Source organism: Mobula hypostoma, chromosome 9, assembly GCF_963921235.1.
Source record: "Mobula hypostoma chromosome 9, sMobHyp1.1, whole genome shotgun sequence".
NCBI classification, from domain to species: domain Eukaryota; kingdom Metazoa; phylum Chordata; class Chondrichthyes; order Myliobatiformes; family Myliobatidae; genus Mobula; species Mobula hypostoma.
This window is the reverse complement of record NC_086105.1, coordinates 46,069,024-46,088,157: the sequence shown is the minus strand read 5'-3', so window position 1 is coordinate 46,088,157 and position 19,134 is coordinate 46,069,024. Positions and strand designations below refer to the sequence as shown.

The 19,134-nt window shown below is 42.4% G+C and overlaps 1 protein-coding gene across 8 annotated transcripts in view; it reads left to right on the top strand.

The window, feature by feature from the left end:
• Positions 1-19,134, top strand: part of LOC134351697 (contactin-1-like) — a 752,292-nt gene that overhangs the window by 524,574 nt on the left and 208,584 nt on the right. For all 8 annotated transcript variants that reach the window (XM_063058216.1, XM_063058217.1, XM_063058215.1 and 5 more), the window contains 2 exons: positions 16,164-16,322; positions 18,890-19,039. In XM_063058216.1, coding sequence (XP_062914286.1) covers positions 16,164-16,322; positions 18,890-19,039 — 309 coding nt within the window. The remainder of the gene's footprint in view (positions 1-16,163; positions 16,323-18,889; positions 19,040-19,134) is intronic.

The following is a 19,134-nucleotide window of genomic DNA, read 5'->3' as shown; positions in this document are numbered from 1 at the left end:
TGCTAGGGGATTTGAGTAGATATACCACTGGACTAGACACGCCTAGGCAGCATCGCTGATGAAGATGGCAGAACTTGTCATTGAAATGTTGGTTAAAATCAACACCTGGACCCAGCTGGAAGTCCAAAAAGAGTTTATGCATTACTTCTTCAGTATTTTTTCCCTTTCTTTTTGAACTACTTATTTAATTCAATTTTCATATACACACACACACAGAGTGGATTCCGGTTAGTTGGGCTGTCGGTTAATCGAGGCAGTTGTTTAGTTGGAACACTATGCCACTCATTGGGGTGGGAGACTGTTGCTGAACAGTTGCTAACTGGCGTCAGATTCATGCACTTGCGTGGCCGTTAGACACTGCACCGCATTTAGAGCAATCAGGTTTTCAATAGCATCAATTGTGTATGTTTGTGTCAAAAAACAGTGATTTTTGTCATTGATAGTTGGTGAGAAATAAGTAGTAAGACAATACAAAGCTGTTTTGCTCACTGTGGTTTCAAGCATTCAGGCTTGGAGATGCCAGGAATGGCCTGGAGTGAAAATTAAACCAATTTCACTACTTCAACAAGCTCGGAATTACAACGGTATCGACAATTATCTTGAACTTTACAATGAAAATGAAGATTTTGGGGATGCAGTTGTCTAAAGCATTGTTTCAAGGTGGTCCATTATCTGCACTGATTTTTTTCTTTTACAATCAATTAAAAGAACACAGTTAATGAATTCCTCTGTCGATAACTATTTGGAACTAATACACAGTTTTATAGTACTGTCGAGGTATTCTGCAGAACATAAGAAATAGGAGCAGGAGTAGGCCATCCGGCCCATTGAGCCTGCCCCGCCATTCAATAAGATCATGGCTGATCTGTCCATAAACTCAGCTCCATCTACCTGCCTTTTCCCCATAACCCTTAATTCCCCTACTATGTAAAAATCTATCTAACTGTATCTTAAATATATTTAGTGAAGAAGTCTCAACTGCTTCCCTGGGCAGAGAATTCCACAGATTCACCACTCTGTGGGAAAAACAGTTTCTCCTCATCTCCATCCTAAATTTTCTCCCCTGAATCTTGAGGCAATGTCCCCTAGTTCTAGTCTCAACTACCGATGGAAAGTTTTGGTAGTGTTCTAATATGTTCTGTAGTTCATTTAAATATATAAATTGATGCTCAGTTAAACTGTAATTTGTCTTTTTTATACCTTTTAACTATTTCCATGAAACTTTGGTTAATTGGAGCAGCCTCTTAATTGCTCCAACATGTACTGATCCTAATGTGTCCCAATTAACCAGAATCCAATGCACTTCTTATTGTAACTTATAATTTTGATTATTATGTATTGCAATGTACTGCTGCCACAAAAAATCAAATGTTACCAAAGATGCCAGTGATTTTAAACCCGCTTCTGATTCTGATAACCTCATTTCGAATCTTTGTTGGGCTTACTGTAGCACAGTGAGCCCTGTTTGCTGCTTTAAGTTTGGACCGGTCCTAAGTGCTGCCCCTATCTCTTCACATCAGAAAATTTCTGGTGAGAAGCCATCAACACTTTTGAGCCTCATCTGACAAAAACTGCAGGCTGTTTGCCAGATGAGAATACAAACTGTGACCATGCCTGACCACAGCCCTGTTTCCCACAGCGTTCTGCTACTTTTAACGTGTAACTTCATCCAGGGGTCAGCCCTCCTCATTAACCCTTGTGCGAGGTGAAAGACAAGCATGGAGCACAAAGTAAACCTGTCCATCCCTGACACAAGACCTACGTTCCCCAATGTAAGTCACACCAAGGCAGAGGCGTGGAAGCTCGACATCTGCCTTTCAGCCAGACAGTCTTTTCAGATACCAAAAGGAATCAGTTTGGAATCCATTAAATACTTCCCTGAAGTCTTGCTCGAGCCGCTGTTGACAGACAAGTGAAAAACGTGGTGCAAGTGTAAAGGGAGCTGAGAAGGGGTGAAACATGGAGCTTCAGGGAATGGCAGTGCAACAACAGCGTTCAGTCTGAAAACAGACAGGTGCGAGATTGAAGGCCGAAAGTGAGAGCAAACCTGTTGGATATTTAAGTGGATGACTGGAGTGGTGCCCTCTGCAATGTATAATCCAGCAGACATTGCACAGGCATGGGATGTTCAACAGTACAATTGTGACAAGGATACGTTATTGGTATCCTAGATGGTCACACAGAGCAAGAGGTTAGGCAATAGAGATGAGATGGATGGTGCAGTTACCCCAATAATTATGTGTTTTTGCCCTGCTGGTATGATGAACTAGGACTGAGGCTTGGGCCTAGTCCGGCTGCTCAGGGAGTGGATCTAGGGACTCATTCTGGTTCGGAACACTGTTGGCTTGCTTCTATTGTTTGCTTGATTTGTGTTTTTTTCTCTCTTCCTCTGCGCAGTGGTTTTTGGTCTTTTTTTTAAAATTGGGTTATTCGGGTTTCTTGCTTTGTGGCTGCCTGTAAGCGGATGTATCTCAATTTATGTATTCTTTGATAATAAGTGTGTTTTGAATCTTTAAAAGATTGTGCATTTCTCTGGAGATGTATGAATGCCGAAGTTTGTTTGACTGCACCTCTCACAGTTGATCAATATCCTATGAGCTCTGTCGACCCAAGGATCTGTGGATTCCAATCCGGAGCCCAAACCCAGATACAGTCCAGCACATGGGTAGTGGGCTGTGGCTATTGAATGATACCCGATACAACCAGTGACTAGACTTAACCGAGCAAACTAAAATCTAATGCTGCTGACAGTAAAAGGAAAAGTTTGGAAGGCTTTGGGATGAATAAGAGGGGGATGCAGGTGGTATTGTTTTCACTCAGTGTTTGGAAAATGAGCACAGAATGACACTGGTAAGTGTTATCAGTCCCTAGCCTATTCACACCACTCTGAATGAGTATCCCTCAAACCTTTATCAGCCATGCAACCCACATTCATTTCCTTCCAGTCTCATTCTGCCCCTGAATTCAGTCCTTTTTGCCAGACCCCCAGCAATCTTCCAGCCTGAATTCACCACCAATTCCTGATCTTCGCTGCTCCCACTCCAGCTGCCTCTCCAACACCCACCACCCACGGATCCTCTTTCCCCCGCATGGACAACCCATTTGATCTGGATCCAGATCTGGGCTTTCTTTGCAATTCTGCTGACCCAGGGATTGTTTGACCCAGGAACCATTGCAGCAGTATTCACTGCGCAGTAGACCCAAGATGCTGTGTGCTAACAACTAGTCCTACACAAGCAACCAGTCCTTCAAACACTTTGGCATTGCTGTGTGTGCAAGAGAAATCCAGTAAATCCACACCCAGCCTATCTGGATTGGGAGGGTTGTGATGGCTGGTGGTGAGTTTGGGAGTGGTGGGAAGGGAGACTGGGGGATCAGAATGGGGGCACAGGGGAAAATCAGGAATTTGTCTGGGAGACTGTCAGGGGGTCAGCAGTAAGGATTGAATTCAGTGGAGGGGTTGGATGGACATCTTGTGATTGGATAGAATTGTGTTGGGCTGCATGGTTGATAGGAGTTTAGTGTGATACCTCACTAGTTGCTGATAACCAATCAAAATGACCGCTTACTTATTGATCAATTGACTGATTGATTGGATGCAACACAGAATAGGCTCTTGAGGCCCTTTGAGCCATGCCACTCAACAATCCCCCCAATTTAATCCTAGCCTAATCACAGGACAATATACAATGATCAATTAACCTACCAACCTGTACGTCTTTGGACTGTGGGAGGAAACTGGAGTACCCGGAGGAAACCCACATGGTCACGGGGGGAATGTAGAAACCCCTTACAGGCAGCAGCGGGAATTGAACCCTTGTCACAGGTACTGTAAAGTGTTGTGCTAACCACTATGCTACTGTACTGCTGCCAAAGAGTGCTTGACTTTTGTGTTAGTAAGCCACTTAATTTCCCATGCCAATATATTCTCCCCAATTCTGTGAACTCCTGAGATGTAGTCTTCTATGTAGCATTGTAAATATACATCTACATCTGCTGGTTCATCTAAATCCACCTTTCTGTTCTATCCTCAGAAAGGCAAACATATTTGACACACATAATTTCTTTTCCTTGACTCTGCTTGATTGTCTCCTACTTTTATTCCATTATGAATTCCAACGTTTCTCCTTACGAATGACCTATAGAACCCTGTGTTGACAAGTGATATTAGAGTTTTCCAGTCCTCTGGAATTCTGGTAGATTACAATCATCACACTCTCAGCCTTTGCACTCACTTCCTACTGGGCCTTAAAGGGGACATCAAGCTTTAGTTCCATTAGTTTGCCAATGACTTTCTCTTTAGTGGTGGAGGTTAAGTTTCTGCTTCCCAGTGGTCCTGAAGTTTAACTATTATTATCAAGATGTTTTTAATACCAAACATTATTGATTAAAATCTCTGCTGTTTCTTTGTTCTTCATTTTTCAATTCTCCCATCTCACCCTCGAAGGGACCAATATTTATATTCAAAGACACAAAGTATGAATGCAGTATACAATCCTGAGATTGGTCTTCCCACAGACAGCCACAAAACAAAGAAAACCCTGGAATCTGGGCAAAGAAAAACGTCAAACCCCACCTCCCCAACGCACAGGAAGAAATCACGCAAATGCCAAAAAGGAGTGGGGGGGGGGGAGAGAATGAAAAATACAGACTATAGAATGCAAAATCTAAAGAGTCCTGGCACATCCAGTTCTGTTTAGTTTATTTCAGTCCAGCTGTTTGTTGTTTGTTATCAGCAGGCTGCCCCAGTCACCTAAAATAGCAATGAAGATGGAGCAACCAGCAGAAACTAGAAACACATCGTAACATGCATTTCAGAGTCCAATCCACACACCACAAAATCAGACATTGTCCTCCACCCATAGACCTGAAGATACTTGTTTCCGGTTGTTTGCTAATTTCCCATTGTCTCATTTTTTTTCAGTCATCCACTGCTGATTTTTAAGTTGCAATCCTTTGGCATAACACTTTCCTATGCGACATTGCCTTACCTGTCAATTTGATACAATTTTTTTTAGTTCCATTTATTGGTCTACAATGTCCCCTCAAAGGCTTAAAGGGATATATTTGTAGCACTGTTAAGCTGCTGTCTCACTGTCTCTGGCTTCAGGTTCGATCCTGACCTCTGATGCTGCCTGTGCGTTCTGGCCGTGACCAAAAGGGTTTCCTGCACATGTTCTCCCTTATTCCCACATCTTAAAATATGCACGTTGGTAGGTTAACAGGCCATTGTAAAAGTCCCCTAGAGTGTAAGTGGGTGGTAGACTCTGGGGAGAGATGATGGGAATGTGGGGAGAGTAAACTGGGATTAGTTTAGGATTAGTGTAAGTGGGTGTTTGGTGATTGGCAAGGATTCTGTGAGCCAGAGAGCCCATTTCTCTGCTGTATGACTCAAGGGCTCTTATTTAAATTAAGGCAGCAAACTGAATGGATTATAACAGTCTATCAAAAAGAAGTGGGTATTTTGACTGAAATTTGCCTGTTCTAAATCATGAATGAATGAAAGATGAATGCAACCCCAGAGTTATATTTTGACCACTTGCTGACCCCCCCCCCCCCACGTCTTTACATTTTCAGTTTAATGAAGCTCTTATCTTGGCTTTATTTGGTGTTTCATTCTTTCATTAAAGTTTTTTGCTCTCATGGTCTGGAAGTAGTATGTAACACATGTCATTCATTGAGGATTATGTAAAGAAATGTGAATTTCAGGACAATTAAAAATAAACCAAAGACCCGGTAATGTAGACCAGATTTCACAGGGTGTGACTTGACGGTCATTATGACACAGTTGATTCTTTAATAAATAATCCACGGGAGTTCAAACGCTTAACCAGAATAACAGTGACTTGTTAAAATGAGAGTGAGGTACAGGTGCTAGACTTGTTCAGTGAGAGGAATGGAGAGGAGCTGCCTGAATTATAGGTGACCTAAGTGAAATTCTTTGACTTCTATCCTGGCACAATCTGTTCCTATGCATCTGGGTTTACACAAGCAGGTAGAAAATAGGTATGATGATGTATGGTTCAGCATCTTTTCGATGGAAGGGGAGATCTCATGTATCCTGAGACATTCCATCTTTGTGAATGGGGGATATCATGAAACCCAACCTAGTTATGTTAAAAGAATGAATTAGGAAAATATTTTGATTACAGCCTAGTTACTGTGCCTCATTCTATAGTGTGTCCATTCACCCAACATCCATTGATCACACATGTAGTTCCTTTCGGATCACAGGGCTGGGTTTTACATTGAAGTAACTTTGAGGCTGACAGTGATCACAGTTTAAATACAATAAGGTCAGCTGCCAGCTAACACACATTAATGGTGTAAAGCAGAAATCAGGGGTCTTATTTCTATTTCCTCTTCTGACTTTATTTACTCTGGTTACAAAGATGGTAACAGAGATATATGGATTCTTGATCATTTAATATGGGTGTCAGATGTACGGTACATGGACGCCGTATTGTTTGACTGGTGCTTTAACCTGAATATTCAATGTAAACACACTAACAGCCTATGTACATATCAAGTGACCAGCACTGTTTTCTGGTTGGAATTAAATCCAGCTCAGTGTAAACTCAGTCATTTATTTTTTAAATGAAGAAAGCTTTGATTTTGAGCACAGGATTTTGAGATTAAAGGTTTCATAGTTATTGCTTACATTTCTCTTGTAAAAGAGCCAACTGGGTCCTGCACCATGCTTCGGGTGGAAACACAGACTAGCCGCCAGCTCATCCAGCATATGTGACATCACTCCGAATCCTGATGTGTACTTTCCAGCTAGGAGCTGGATTATAATTTTAACAAGTCCCTAACACATTCTGCTTCAAAGATATGCCAGATGTACTGTATCTCAAGTAAACCCAACTCCACTTTCTTAACTCTCATTTTTTTTTGGTCAATAATCTTCAAGTAGAGTTGGCATTTGTTTTAATATAGATTCGCAGGGATTTCCTTCGAGTTTCATTGCTCAAGATTTAATACTTAAAGCACCCACGTTAGGCAAGGATTTGGTTCCCTGTCTGAGTGTCATGTTCTCTGATTCAGTTTTTGGTTTTGATGGGCACACTGAACAACTTACTGGGCTGAAGGCACTCGACAAGTATTTACTACTGCTTCTTGGATCTGTGTGGTATAAAGGAGAGGATTTCTTGTGGGCTTTCTTTCAGCAGGAGACCGTGGGCTGTCAGCTACATTTTATAGAGAGCAGTTGTCGGTGCGCAGCCTTAATTCTTGCGTGTGGTCCTGATGTTCTCCACTGTGTAAAATGGCACCAAAGGATGCGTTGGTCTGGATTTTACTTACTTTATTTTAATTAGAGGTACAGCACGGGAACAGGCCCTTCCAGCCCAATGAGCCCACTGCCCAATTGTACCCGTGTAACCAATTAACCTCCTAACCCAGATTTCTTTAGAATGTGGGGTAGGAAACCAGAGCACCCGTGCGGTTACGGAGAGAAAGTACAAACTCCTTACACACAGCACCAGAACTGAACCCGGGTAACTGCGCTGTAATAATAATACACAAACCGCTACACTGCTGTGCTACCACAGGGATGGTTACGCACCGGGAAGGTTGAAAGCTTCTTTGAAGATATCCACTAGTTCAAGTTCAAGTTTACCATGATTTCAACAGTATACATGTATCCCGCCAGATTATACAACATTCCTCTGGACCAAGGTGCTCAACACAATACATGTAACTCACACACACAACACATAAAGTAACATTAACACCAATAAATTAGTAGGTAATGAGATGCATTTATGATACAAGTTAAAAAGTAAACAGTATAACACTACTGGCGCTTCATACATGCTGCGATCTGGGTGGTAGCAGGGAGTTCAGTAGTCACACAGCCTGGGGGAAGAAGGTGTTTGCTATCCTAACAGTCCTTGTCCTAATGCTACAGCACCTTCTGCCTGATGGTAGGGGGTCAAAGAGATAGTTTGCTGGACAGATGGGTGGGATTCATTGACAATGCTAAGGGCCTTATGTCCCCAGTGCTCCTAGTAAATATCTCTGATGGGTGGAAGAGAGAACCCGATGATCCTTTCAGCGGTCCTCGCAATCCTTTGTAGGATCTTACTTGGCAATTCTCGTACCAGATGGTCAGCTCTATAGTGCTCCTGTAAAAATTGGCTGGAATGGGGGCGGGGAGAAGGATTCTTGCTCACCTCAATCTTTTCAGGAAGTAAAGACGCTGCTGTGCTTTTTTGGCTAAAGGGGTGGTGTTGAGGGACCAGGTGAGATCATCCATTATGTGCTCCCAGAAACTTGGTGCTCCTAACTCTCTCCATGGAGGAGCTGTAATTGTGCAGTGAGGAGTGACTTGCCTGCACCTTTCTTTCATCGACAATCATCTCTTTAGTCTTGTCCACATTGTGGATCTTTACTTCAGCCTTCATATACCATTCCTCCCCAGATTACAAACATCTGACCTTTGTGCATATGAGCAAGCATTTGAGTGACCAGTGGGATGGATTTGCTGGCTGCTCAGCTATCTCCTTTTCTGATCTGTGAGCTGCCTGTTTCTCAGGAACAGAGCTGTGTTGTAACCTGGGGCGGGGGGGGGGGCAGGGGGCAAGTGCTCTCCATCGGTGAATTCCATCAGTGGAAATAGAGTATTGACTGTTCTCTGAATATCAGACACCAACAATGGCACCTTGCTACGTATGTTTATCAGTAAATAGAACTCAGAGCACATTGTTGCCCAATTACAGGGAGTTGGTTACATGCCCTTTCATGTGATCTTTGATCTGCCTTAGTAGCTGAGAGTTTTGCGCCAACTGCTGAGTGGGTTAATGTGTTCAGAAGTTCTGTTCAAAGCCTTGATTCCTTCCCAGGTAATGGTAGAAACAGAAATTGGGTATGAATATACCATTAAAAATATACGTAGCAGGGGGTCATTCATTACTTATAGAGCAAATATATTTGTCATTCAAACATTCAAAGGAATAGCTGCACTCTAAAACCAAAACAGATTCCGTCTTGGTTAATTGCTCAATTATCAGCAACATTTTGCAATGTGATATGTACCAGGCCATAAACAACAGAACTCACAAGTCTAGAACAGACCTTTCAGTGCTCTTCTTGGCAATATTGCACAGTAGGATCATAAAAAGCTACAACAGAAAGGATGTTTTCCAATTGGCACTCACTGTCCTGTACACTATAGCAAGGCCCTTGTGTCTCTTCTTCCTTGATAGTCATTGAATTCTTAACTGCATAAGGTTTCAAAGGTACATTTAATGTCACAGAAATGTATACAGTATACGTCCTGAAATGCTTTTTCTTTGCAAAAACAGAGGAGTGCCCCAAAAAATAAATGACAGTTAAGTGTTAGAACCCCAAAGTCCCCCCCAGCTCCCCTCCCTCGCGCGCATAAGCGGCAGCAAGCAACAATCCCCCTCCCCTCACCAGCAAAAAAAAGCATTGGCACTCACCACTGAGCGCTCAAGCATGCAGCAAAAGCAACAGCAAAGACACAGACTTGCAGTACCCCAAAGACTACACGTTCACCCAGTATTCAACATACCACAGGTTCTCTCTCTCTCCCTAATAAGGGAGAAAAAGATATCTCCGTTTCACAGTGAGAGGGGAGACATAACAAACAACTCGCTGGTTTACGATGTGAAAAGTCGGTTGCTTTGCTTTTTCTGAGCTCTGTGCCCAAAGATCTCGGGTCCCTGGGCACACAGACAAAGATCTTCCAGCTCCCACGACACACCTTTGATCCGCCTGTGTCCAGAGCCCCGAGATCCTAGGCCTCCAAAGGCGAGCTGAACTCTTAGGCCGTGCCCTTAGCATGTTGGATAAAGGCCAGTTGTGACACCCTGAGACCGGGTCTTCTGCATCTCTTGAATTTGGGGGGAAAAAATCTGTGCAGTAATGACATTTATTTCTCCTAACTCTTCCCCATGTTCAAGTTAAGTTGGGGAGTCACTGGTCACAGTTTGGTGGTGGGGGAGCACCAGCAGAAGGTTGTCAGCCTGACGAAGCCAGTGCGGGAGCAAGAAGTGACACAATTCCTTTCAGAAGTCCTTCACCTACAGCAGATATATTGGTGCCAGATATGTCAAGGATAGGGTAACTGAGGATGCAGTTACTTTCTAACTAATTTTTATAACAAAATAGACTTTATTCACAATATAAATAGTTTCAGACTTTTCATTCTTTACAGACATGGTCCCATGCTTTCCATACTGTTCTAACACTGCTGCCACTCGTGGCACTCGAGGGTTTTACGAGGGGTGATTGATAAGTTCATGGCCTAAGGTAGACAGCGTCAATTTTAGAAAACCTAGCACATTTATTTTTTTAGCATAATCCCCTCCTACATTTACACACTTAGTCCAGCAGTCATGGAGCATACGGATCCGTTCTTTGTAGAAGTCAGCGTCTTGGACCTCCAGCAAGTGGTCCATAGCAGGGGTGATTGATAAGTTCGTGGCCTAAGGGAGAAGGAGATGAGTTATTACCTTCAAACTTTCTGCATAATCACTCAAAGAGTTGAACTGCACGTACATGTAACGAGAACTGTATAACTCATCCAAGAGGTCCAAGATGCTGAGTTCTACAAAGAAGGGATCCGTATGCTCCACAACTGCTGGACTAAGTGTGTAAATGTAGGAGGGGGCTATGTTGAAAAATAAATGTGCTAGGTTTTCTAAAATTGACTCCTTCTACCTTAGGCCACGAACTTATCAATCACCCCTTGTATATTAAACACTACAGTAATTGACAGCTTTCTTCCCCCCACCCGCTCCCTCCCTCTCTAGCAGGAGAAGAACCCTAAACTATGGTCCCTTCCCAAAGAGCTTTTGTGTTGGCTGCAGCAAGTTTCAGTGCGTCCTTCAGCACGTTCTCCTGCAGCCTGGAACGTGCCAGTCAGCAGCATTCTTCCACAGACATCTCACCATCAAGTTTCAGGCCGACCAAAGAGCGTCTGTCACTGAATTGATGATCTGCCAGCAGCACCTGATGTTTGTATCTGTGTGTGTGTCTCCCAGAAACAGCCCATAGACAGCCCGTAGATCAGAGAGTCCTCTATCACACAGCTGCTCGGGATGAAATGTGACACGGGCCCTTTCACCTTTCTCCACACCATCTTCACAAACCCTCAGTGTGTGAGGAGGTGAGTTACTGTTTCTTTCCCACTATAGTCATCCTGTAGGCAGCAGATTGTAGGGGTATGCCAGGAGGATCTGCCTGGGCGAGCCCCTCTCACCACCAGCCAGGCTAGGCCCTAGTGTCTTTTGGTGAGGCCTGATGATGAAATATTCTGCCAGATAGTCTGGGCAGTCTGCTCGGGCAACAGTGAGGTGAGCAATGACAGGATAAACGCTGGTTTACATTTGCCTGATTCTTTGGCAGCAATTTTTATGGTCCACAACTCACTTTTAAGAAACTTCAGTTATTCAATTGTTTTGAAGTCAGGAAGGGAGTAATTGCAAGAACTTAACCTCTTCAAGCAGCACAAGCCATATTGTTTTGCATCTGTCCACGTGCTCTGAAATCATCGTTATTTCCTCCTTTTACCCTCCCATTCACTTTTTGCATGATAAAAAAAGCTACGTTTAAGCTGTACAAATAATTGATGCTTTTCACAGTACTTTGCAATGTGTTCACTTTTTACATCAGCATATGTTCGCTGCCCTTGCGTGCACAGCAGGTTCAAAAGGAAGTGTCATCAGCAGTTTTCTGTGATGATATTTAAAGTGAAAGGCTGACCAAGTCATGCAGTGATGGGAGGAAATCCTTATCTGCAGCTACTTCAGAATCAGGTTTAATATCACCAGCAAATGTCGTGAAATGTGTTAACTTAGCGGCAGCAGTATAATGAAATGTAGGATAAATATAGAAAAAAAATATAGTATATATATGTATATTAAATAGCTAAATTAAAAATAGTGCAAAAACAAATACTAATAAAAGTGAGGTAGTGTTCATAGGTTCAATGTCTATTTAGAAATCGGATGACAGAGGGGAAGAAGCTGTTCCTGAATCACTGAGTGTGTGCCTTCAGGCTTCTGTACCATCTTCATGACAGTAAGAATGAGAAGAAGGCATACCTTGGGTGATGGGAGCCCTTAATAATAGACACCATCTTTCTGAGGCACCACTCCTTGAAGATGTCTTGAATATTATGGAGGCTAGTACCCAAGCTGAAGCCACTAATTTTACTACTTTCTGTAGCTTCTTTCGATCCTGTGTAGTAGCCCTCCCCCTGCCACCATACCAGACAATGATACATTGTCTGTACATCTGTACATCTGTTGAAGTTTTCGAGTGTTTTACATGACAAAACAAATCTCCTCAAACTTCTAATGAAATATAGCTGCTGTCTCGCCTTCTTTATAGCTGCATCAATATGTTGGGACTGGTTAGATGCTCAGAGATATTGACACCCAGGAACTTGAAATTGATCTTGGAACTTGTTCTTGCTGGCTTACTTGAACTGAGTGTGGAGTGGGTCTTGCATTATATCGTGAGTGTTAGAGGGCAACCTTTGTCCCTCAGCTAATAGTTGGTTTATCTGAGGAGCACTTCTTGTTCTGTGAAACCAGGACTTGAAACAACTGCATCAAAGAACTTTTGGTCCATAATGATTTGCTATTTATATCATTCTATTTCCCTAGAAGTACATTTGATTTTTTTTCAAAGCAGTCATTCCATTAGTGGTCATTATGCATCCATTGATCCTTACTCAGTAGACTTAATGCTTCTTCTGCTCCCTTCATTTCAACTTGAGTGTGAAATGTTGGGAACACAAAAAGCTGCTTTCCAAAGTGGGTCTCCATTTTTCAACAGTCAACCTAGTGGCTGATTGCCAGTACAGACTCAGAGGGCTGAAGGGCCTGCTACTGTATAACTGTTTAAGTCTCAGCATACCCCTCAACTCTACTTTCTTGGCTACCATTTTTTCCTATATCCCTCAAATCTATTTTGCCCTGGATGATAGCCAGTCATTCATTGGATGGGTTCATACTGTTGACTTATTGGCTAACATTAGTAACCTATTCTCTTGCAGTTATCCTTTGGGTGAAAGCATTCAACTGATTTTACTTCCTACTCCTCTGAGCTTCCGCATCAAGTGTTGCTGCAGTTCTTTTGTCCACTGTGATGTAAGGCATATGGAGTTGAACCTCCTCCACAACTGCATCCAGTACATTTACCTCTTCAGTTTTGTTGGCCACTTCATTGGGGACAGGGCCTTCTTCCTCACATGTACTCAGAAGCCCTTCTCTCATCCCCCTTTCTCTTACTAGCGGTCTCCTGCTTCTAAATGCACTTCCTTCAATTGTTCTTTTTCTTTAGATCAGCTTTCTACCTTAGATTAAATCAAAGTTAATATATTAGTGTGTATGCACACACATATATAGTAGGTTTCGTTTAATTAGATGTTGGTGCTATGTTGATTAATAACTAACAATTGCCTGTTGTAGTGTTCTTCGAATTTGTTTATTTTTAATATCAATAAGGTTGGCTTTGACGACCCATCCCTAATTATTGTTGAGAAGGCCTTCCTCAACAGTTGGAATCCATCTAATGTTGGCTTTCTTGCAGTGCTGTTGGAGAGGGAGTTCCACTACTTAGGTCCAGAGTGAATGAAGGAATTGGGATATATTTCGATATTGTGGAGATGTTCCACATGGAAATGAACCTTCAGGTGATGGTGTTCTGCAGCTGCTGCTCTTGTCCTGCTAAATGATAGGGATCACAAGTTTGAGAGGCGTTAGTAGAGTAACTTGTGAGCATGTTTTTGTTGTTGGTGCACACAGCAGCCACTGTGCATGGTTGACAAAGGGAATAGGTGTTTCTGGTGGTGGTGTGTCGGTGATGTGGGCTTCATTCACCTGGGTAATATTAAGTCTCTTGAGTGCTGCTAGAGTTGCATTCATTCGGGCAAATGGAGAGTCTTTCTTCACACACTTGAAAGATGTTGCTGAAGAATGAATTGTTGCAGGATGCCCAGGCTCTGAACTGCTTCTGCTGTCAGAATAGTTATGTGACTGGTCCATTTGAGCTTCTGGTCAGTGGTTTTTCCCAATATAATGATAGCGGAGTACTCTGCATTAGTAATGTCAATAAATGTTAATGGGATGTTTATTGCATGGCATTTTTAGTGTGTACTTTGTCATTGCCAAGGGTTTAACTCTTGTTTGGTTCAGCTCAAATTGATCTGTAGTTAATAATTTGTTCATCAAGAAATAGATACAGCACAAAGAGAGGCTGTTTGATTTGCTGTGGTCATCTATGCCATTCTCAACCAGAGCAACTCACAAGCCCTGTCTCCAAGCCTTGCAAATTTTTCTGCTCCATATACGGTGGACTCCAGTTAATTGGGATATTCTTGCCCAAGTTTCATGGAAATAGTTAACTGAGTAACAATTTATGCATTTAAGGTAAGGGGTGGGAAGTTCAAGGGGGATATTAGAGGAAGGTTTTGTACTCAGAGAGTGGTTGGTGCGTGGAATGCACTGCCTGAGTCAGTGGTGGAGGCAGATACACTAGTGAAATTTAAGAGACTACTAGACAGGTATATGGAGGAATTTAAGGTGGGGAGGTTATATGGGAAGCAGGGTTTAAGGGTCGGCACAACATTGTGCACCTAGTGCAGATAATTGACTACCTTCATTGCCTTCCTGCTTAAAGTAAAAATTAATTTTTGCATTTTGAATTGGCATTTGTTAGCCCAAATAGATTAACATAACACAAGCATTCGCAGTTGACACAATTTTAAAACTGTTCTGTAATGTTTAACAGCAGTTTCTAGCATCTCAAAGCCTGAATGCTTGAAACCACAGTGAGCAAAACAGTTCTGAATTGTCTTACTGCTTATTTCTCTCCAACTATTAGGGACAAAAATCACTTTTTTTGAACACAACACACGTAACTGAAGCCTTTTAAAATCTGTTCATTCCAAGCATGGTGTAGAGTCTTAACAGACACACAAGTGCATGTGACTGACACTATTTAGAAACAGCTTGGCAACAGTCTTCTGTCCTAATTAAGCAGTATAGTGTCCCAAATAAACAAAGGGAATCCCAGATATTTTCTCAATTTAGTTTTTGTTCTCTAAGAGTTGTCCCAATTAAGTGACTGCACCAATTAACTGCTGCCCCAATTAACCAGAAAAAAATATACATATTCCATTTTCTCTCAAAGGCCTTAGTGGAACTTCCCTCCAACATATTTGCAGACAGTGCTTTCCAGATTCCAGCCACATGGTCTGTGAAAAAAAATTTGCTTCATACCAATTTTTATTCAATTCTTTATTCCATATCAAAACCTCCAGTCTTTGGCCTGTCCACCAAAGGGATGAGCCTTGCCCCGTCCTAACTCCCTATCATTTAATAAGCTTCTATCAAATCTCTCTTCAGCCTTGCGTTCCTGAAAAATAACAGTCCCAGTCTCTTCCCAGGAACCCTTCCTGTGTCAACCAGAAATGAGCCCAGTAGTCTAGTTGAGTACTGGCCAGTGTCTTATCGGGGTTAAGCAAGACATCACTGCTTCTATACTATGCCACAGTATTGATAAAGTCCAGATGGTGACAATAATAAAGTCCTGGTGTGTGACTTGTAGTAAAACAACACATACACACAGTGTTGTCACTGGAAAGCAGCATCCATCATCAAAGACCCCCACCATACAGTCGTGCTCTCTTCTCATTGCTGCTATCAGGAAGTAGATACAGGAGCCTCAGGTCCCACACCAGGAGGATCAGGAACAGTTATTACCCCTCAACCATCAGCCTTTTGAACCTGAGGGGATAACTTCACTCAACTTCACTCACCCCAACACTGAACAGTTGGAGTTCCCACAACCTATGGACTTACTTTCAAGGACTCTTCATCTCATCTTCTCCATCTTTATTGCTTATTTATTTATTATTATTATTTTGTTTGTTTTTATGTGAATGCCCACAAGAAAAAAAATCTCAGGGTTGCATATGATGACATACATGTACTTTGATAATAAACTTACTTTTGAACTTTAAACTTCATAGTGACCACTGCAGTGAGCTTATAGCAAATTTTACAGTAGGACAATGTGTATTTGTTGAAACATTTCTTGGCCTGATAACTAAAGGTACAATGTTTTACCAACACTGAGTGACTCATATCTTCTTTATTCCACTTGTGAATCTCTTTTTGCAGGTCCACCGGGACCCCCTGGAGGAGTGAGAGTCGTAGATATTCGAGACACCTTTGTGACTTTATCCTGGAGTCGAGGGACAGATAATCACAGTCCAATCTCCAGGTACACAGTCCAGCAGAAGGTATTGGACTCTATCGATTGGAAAGATGCCATGACAGGTCAGTAGGATCCCTCTGACAGTGGGACTTTGGTTGAAGATGGGCAAGGACAAAGAATATGCTTTTCTTTAAATTAGAAATCAAGTGATTCTTCAGCTGTAGCGTTAAAAAATAGCACTTTGAGCGCTTGCTGGAGGGATTGCAGGGAAATTGGGCTAATAATGATAAATAAGAGTTTTATTTGTCTGGTTGTGCACTCTGTCATGTGCTGGCATAAGGTTCTTATTAACCAACTTAGTTCAGTAAAATACGTGAGTGAGTACATTCCCAGAGGAAATGAAAGGCAATGTGGAGGGGTTTGTCTCGGATTGCTGACATCAAACATGTGCTTATATATAATAGCCACGGGTGGTACTCACCCCCACATACTTGGCTGTACATATTTACCATTGGAGACAGAAACATATTCCTGTTTCTGTCTCATAATGTACTTTCAGATAGGATCTCCAAGTCCATACAGCTGAAGCTGGTAATTTGTGGCGGTAACTGTTTCAAAGACACTTCTAGTTGAGGAAATGGATGCTAGTCAGTAGACAACTGTGTTGACCATGCATTTGATGAGCCCATTCACAAAGCAGCGTCTATCTTTTTCCTGTTATCACTGACTTTATTAAAACTTGTGTGAATGAGTGTGTGCCTATGAGACCTTACTAAACAACCCAAATCAAAAACTGTGGATGAATCAGGAGGTTCCTAGTCTGTTGAGGGCTAAATCTGTGACATTCTAGTCTATCGACCCAGGTCTGTACAAAAAAACCAGGTATGACTTTCACGGGGCTTTTTCAAGAGCTATGGAATAATTCTGAGTGAAGTTGGAGGTGACTTTGGATGCACGTCAACTCTGGCAGGGTTTGCAGGCCATTACTACCTACAGAACGAAACCCGTTGGTGTGAATGGCTGTGATGCTTCACTTCCAGACAGGCTCAGTGCCTTTTATGCTTGCTTTGAAAGGGAGACTGAAACTACAGCTATGAGGCTCCCTGCAGTATCTGGTGACCCTGTGATCTCTGTCTTAGAGGCCAATGTCAGGCTGTGTTTCAAGAGGGTGAACCCTTGCAAGATGACAGGCCTCGATGGAATACCTGGTAGGGCTCTGAAAACCTGTGCCACCCAACTGGCGGGGATGTTCAAAGACATTTTCGATCTCTCCTTGCTACAGTCAGAAGCTCCCACCTGCTTCAAAAGGGCAGCAATTGTACCAGTGCCCAAGAAGAATAGGGTGAGCTGCCTTAATGACGGTCATCCAGTTGGACTCACATCTATGGTGATGAAGTGCTTTGAGAGGTTGGATATGGCTGGAATCAACTCTGGCCTCTGCAAAGACTTGGACCCACTGCAATTTGCCTATCACCACAGTATGGTGGACACGATCTCATTGGCTCTTCACGTGGCCTTGGATTACCTGGATAATAGTCAGGATGCTGTTTATTGACTGCAACTCAGTGGTTAACACCATCATTCCTACATTTCTGATTGAAAGGCTCCAGAACCTGGGTCTGTGTTCTTTCCTCTGCAACTGGATCCTCGACTTCCTAACCAGAAGACCACAATCTGTGTGGATTGGAAATAACACCTCCACCTTGCTGACAATTCACACTGGCGCCCCTTACGGATGTGTGCTTCGTCCACTGACCTGCTACCCTCTCTACACCCATGACTGTATGGCTCGGCTCAGCTCAAATGCCAACTATAAACTTGATGACCATACAACCATTGTTGGCAGAATCTTAGATGGTGACGAGAGGGCCAAAGAAATCAAAGAATCAAAGAACTGATAGTGGACTTTTGAAAGGGTAAGACGAGGGAACACACACCAGTCCTCATAGAGGAGTCAGAAGTGTGAAGGAGTGAGCAATTTCAAGTTCCTGGGTGTCAGAATCTCTGAGGACATAACCTGCACCCGACGTATCAAAGCAGCTACAAATAAATCACAGCAGTAGCTGTATTTCATTAGCAGTTTGAGGAAATTTGTTATGTCACCTAAAACACTCACAAATTTCTACAGATGTACTATGAAGAGCATTCTGAATGGCTGCATCACCATCTGGTATTGGTGAGCTATTGCACAGGATTGAAGTAAGCTGCAGAGAGTTGTTAATTAGTCAGCTCCATCATGGGCACTAGCCTCCATAGTATCCAGGACATCTTCAAGGAGGAATGCCTCAAAAAGACGGTGTCCATTATTAAAGACCCCCATCACTCAGGAAATACGGTCTTCTAATTGATTGAATGATTCAGGAACAACTTCTTTCTCTCTGCCATCCAATTTCTGAATGGACATTGAACCTATGCACACTACCTCACTGTTATTTTTAATTTATATTTTTGTAATACTTATTTGAGTTAACTATTTTATATCTCACGACACGTGCCGGTGATATTAAACCTGATTCTGATTCTTCTTGACTCAGCATCCATTTTCAGATCCTGTAAGATAATTCATTAATTAAACAACTCATGTCCCAGTGAAAGTTTAGCTCCAGCAAAAAGTTGCCCTCATTGTTGCAGTCTTTGGTTCAGGCCATCAAGTTTGAAACCATTCTTTCCATCCTTTATCCTCATTTAGATCCCGAGTTTATAGAAGGCAACATGGAAACAGTAAAAGTTGTGGATCTAATTCCATGGATGGATTATGAATTCCGTGTCATTGCAACAAATACCCTGGGAATGGGAGAACCCAGTATGCCATCCTCCAAAATCAAGACTGCCGAAGCAGGTGAGTCAGCAGCTGCAGCTCTACTTAATTTGCATCTTATACCTTGCAATAGATTATTGTGTAAATCCCTAAACTATTCTCCAATTTTTTTCATG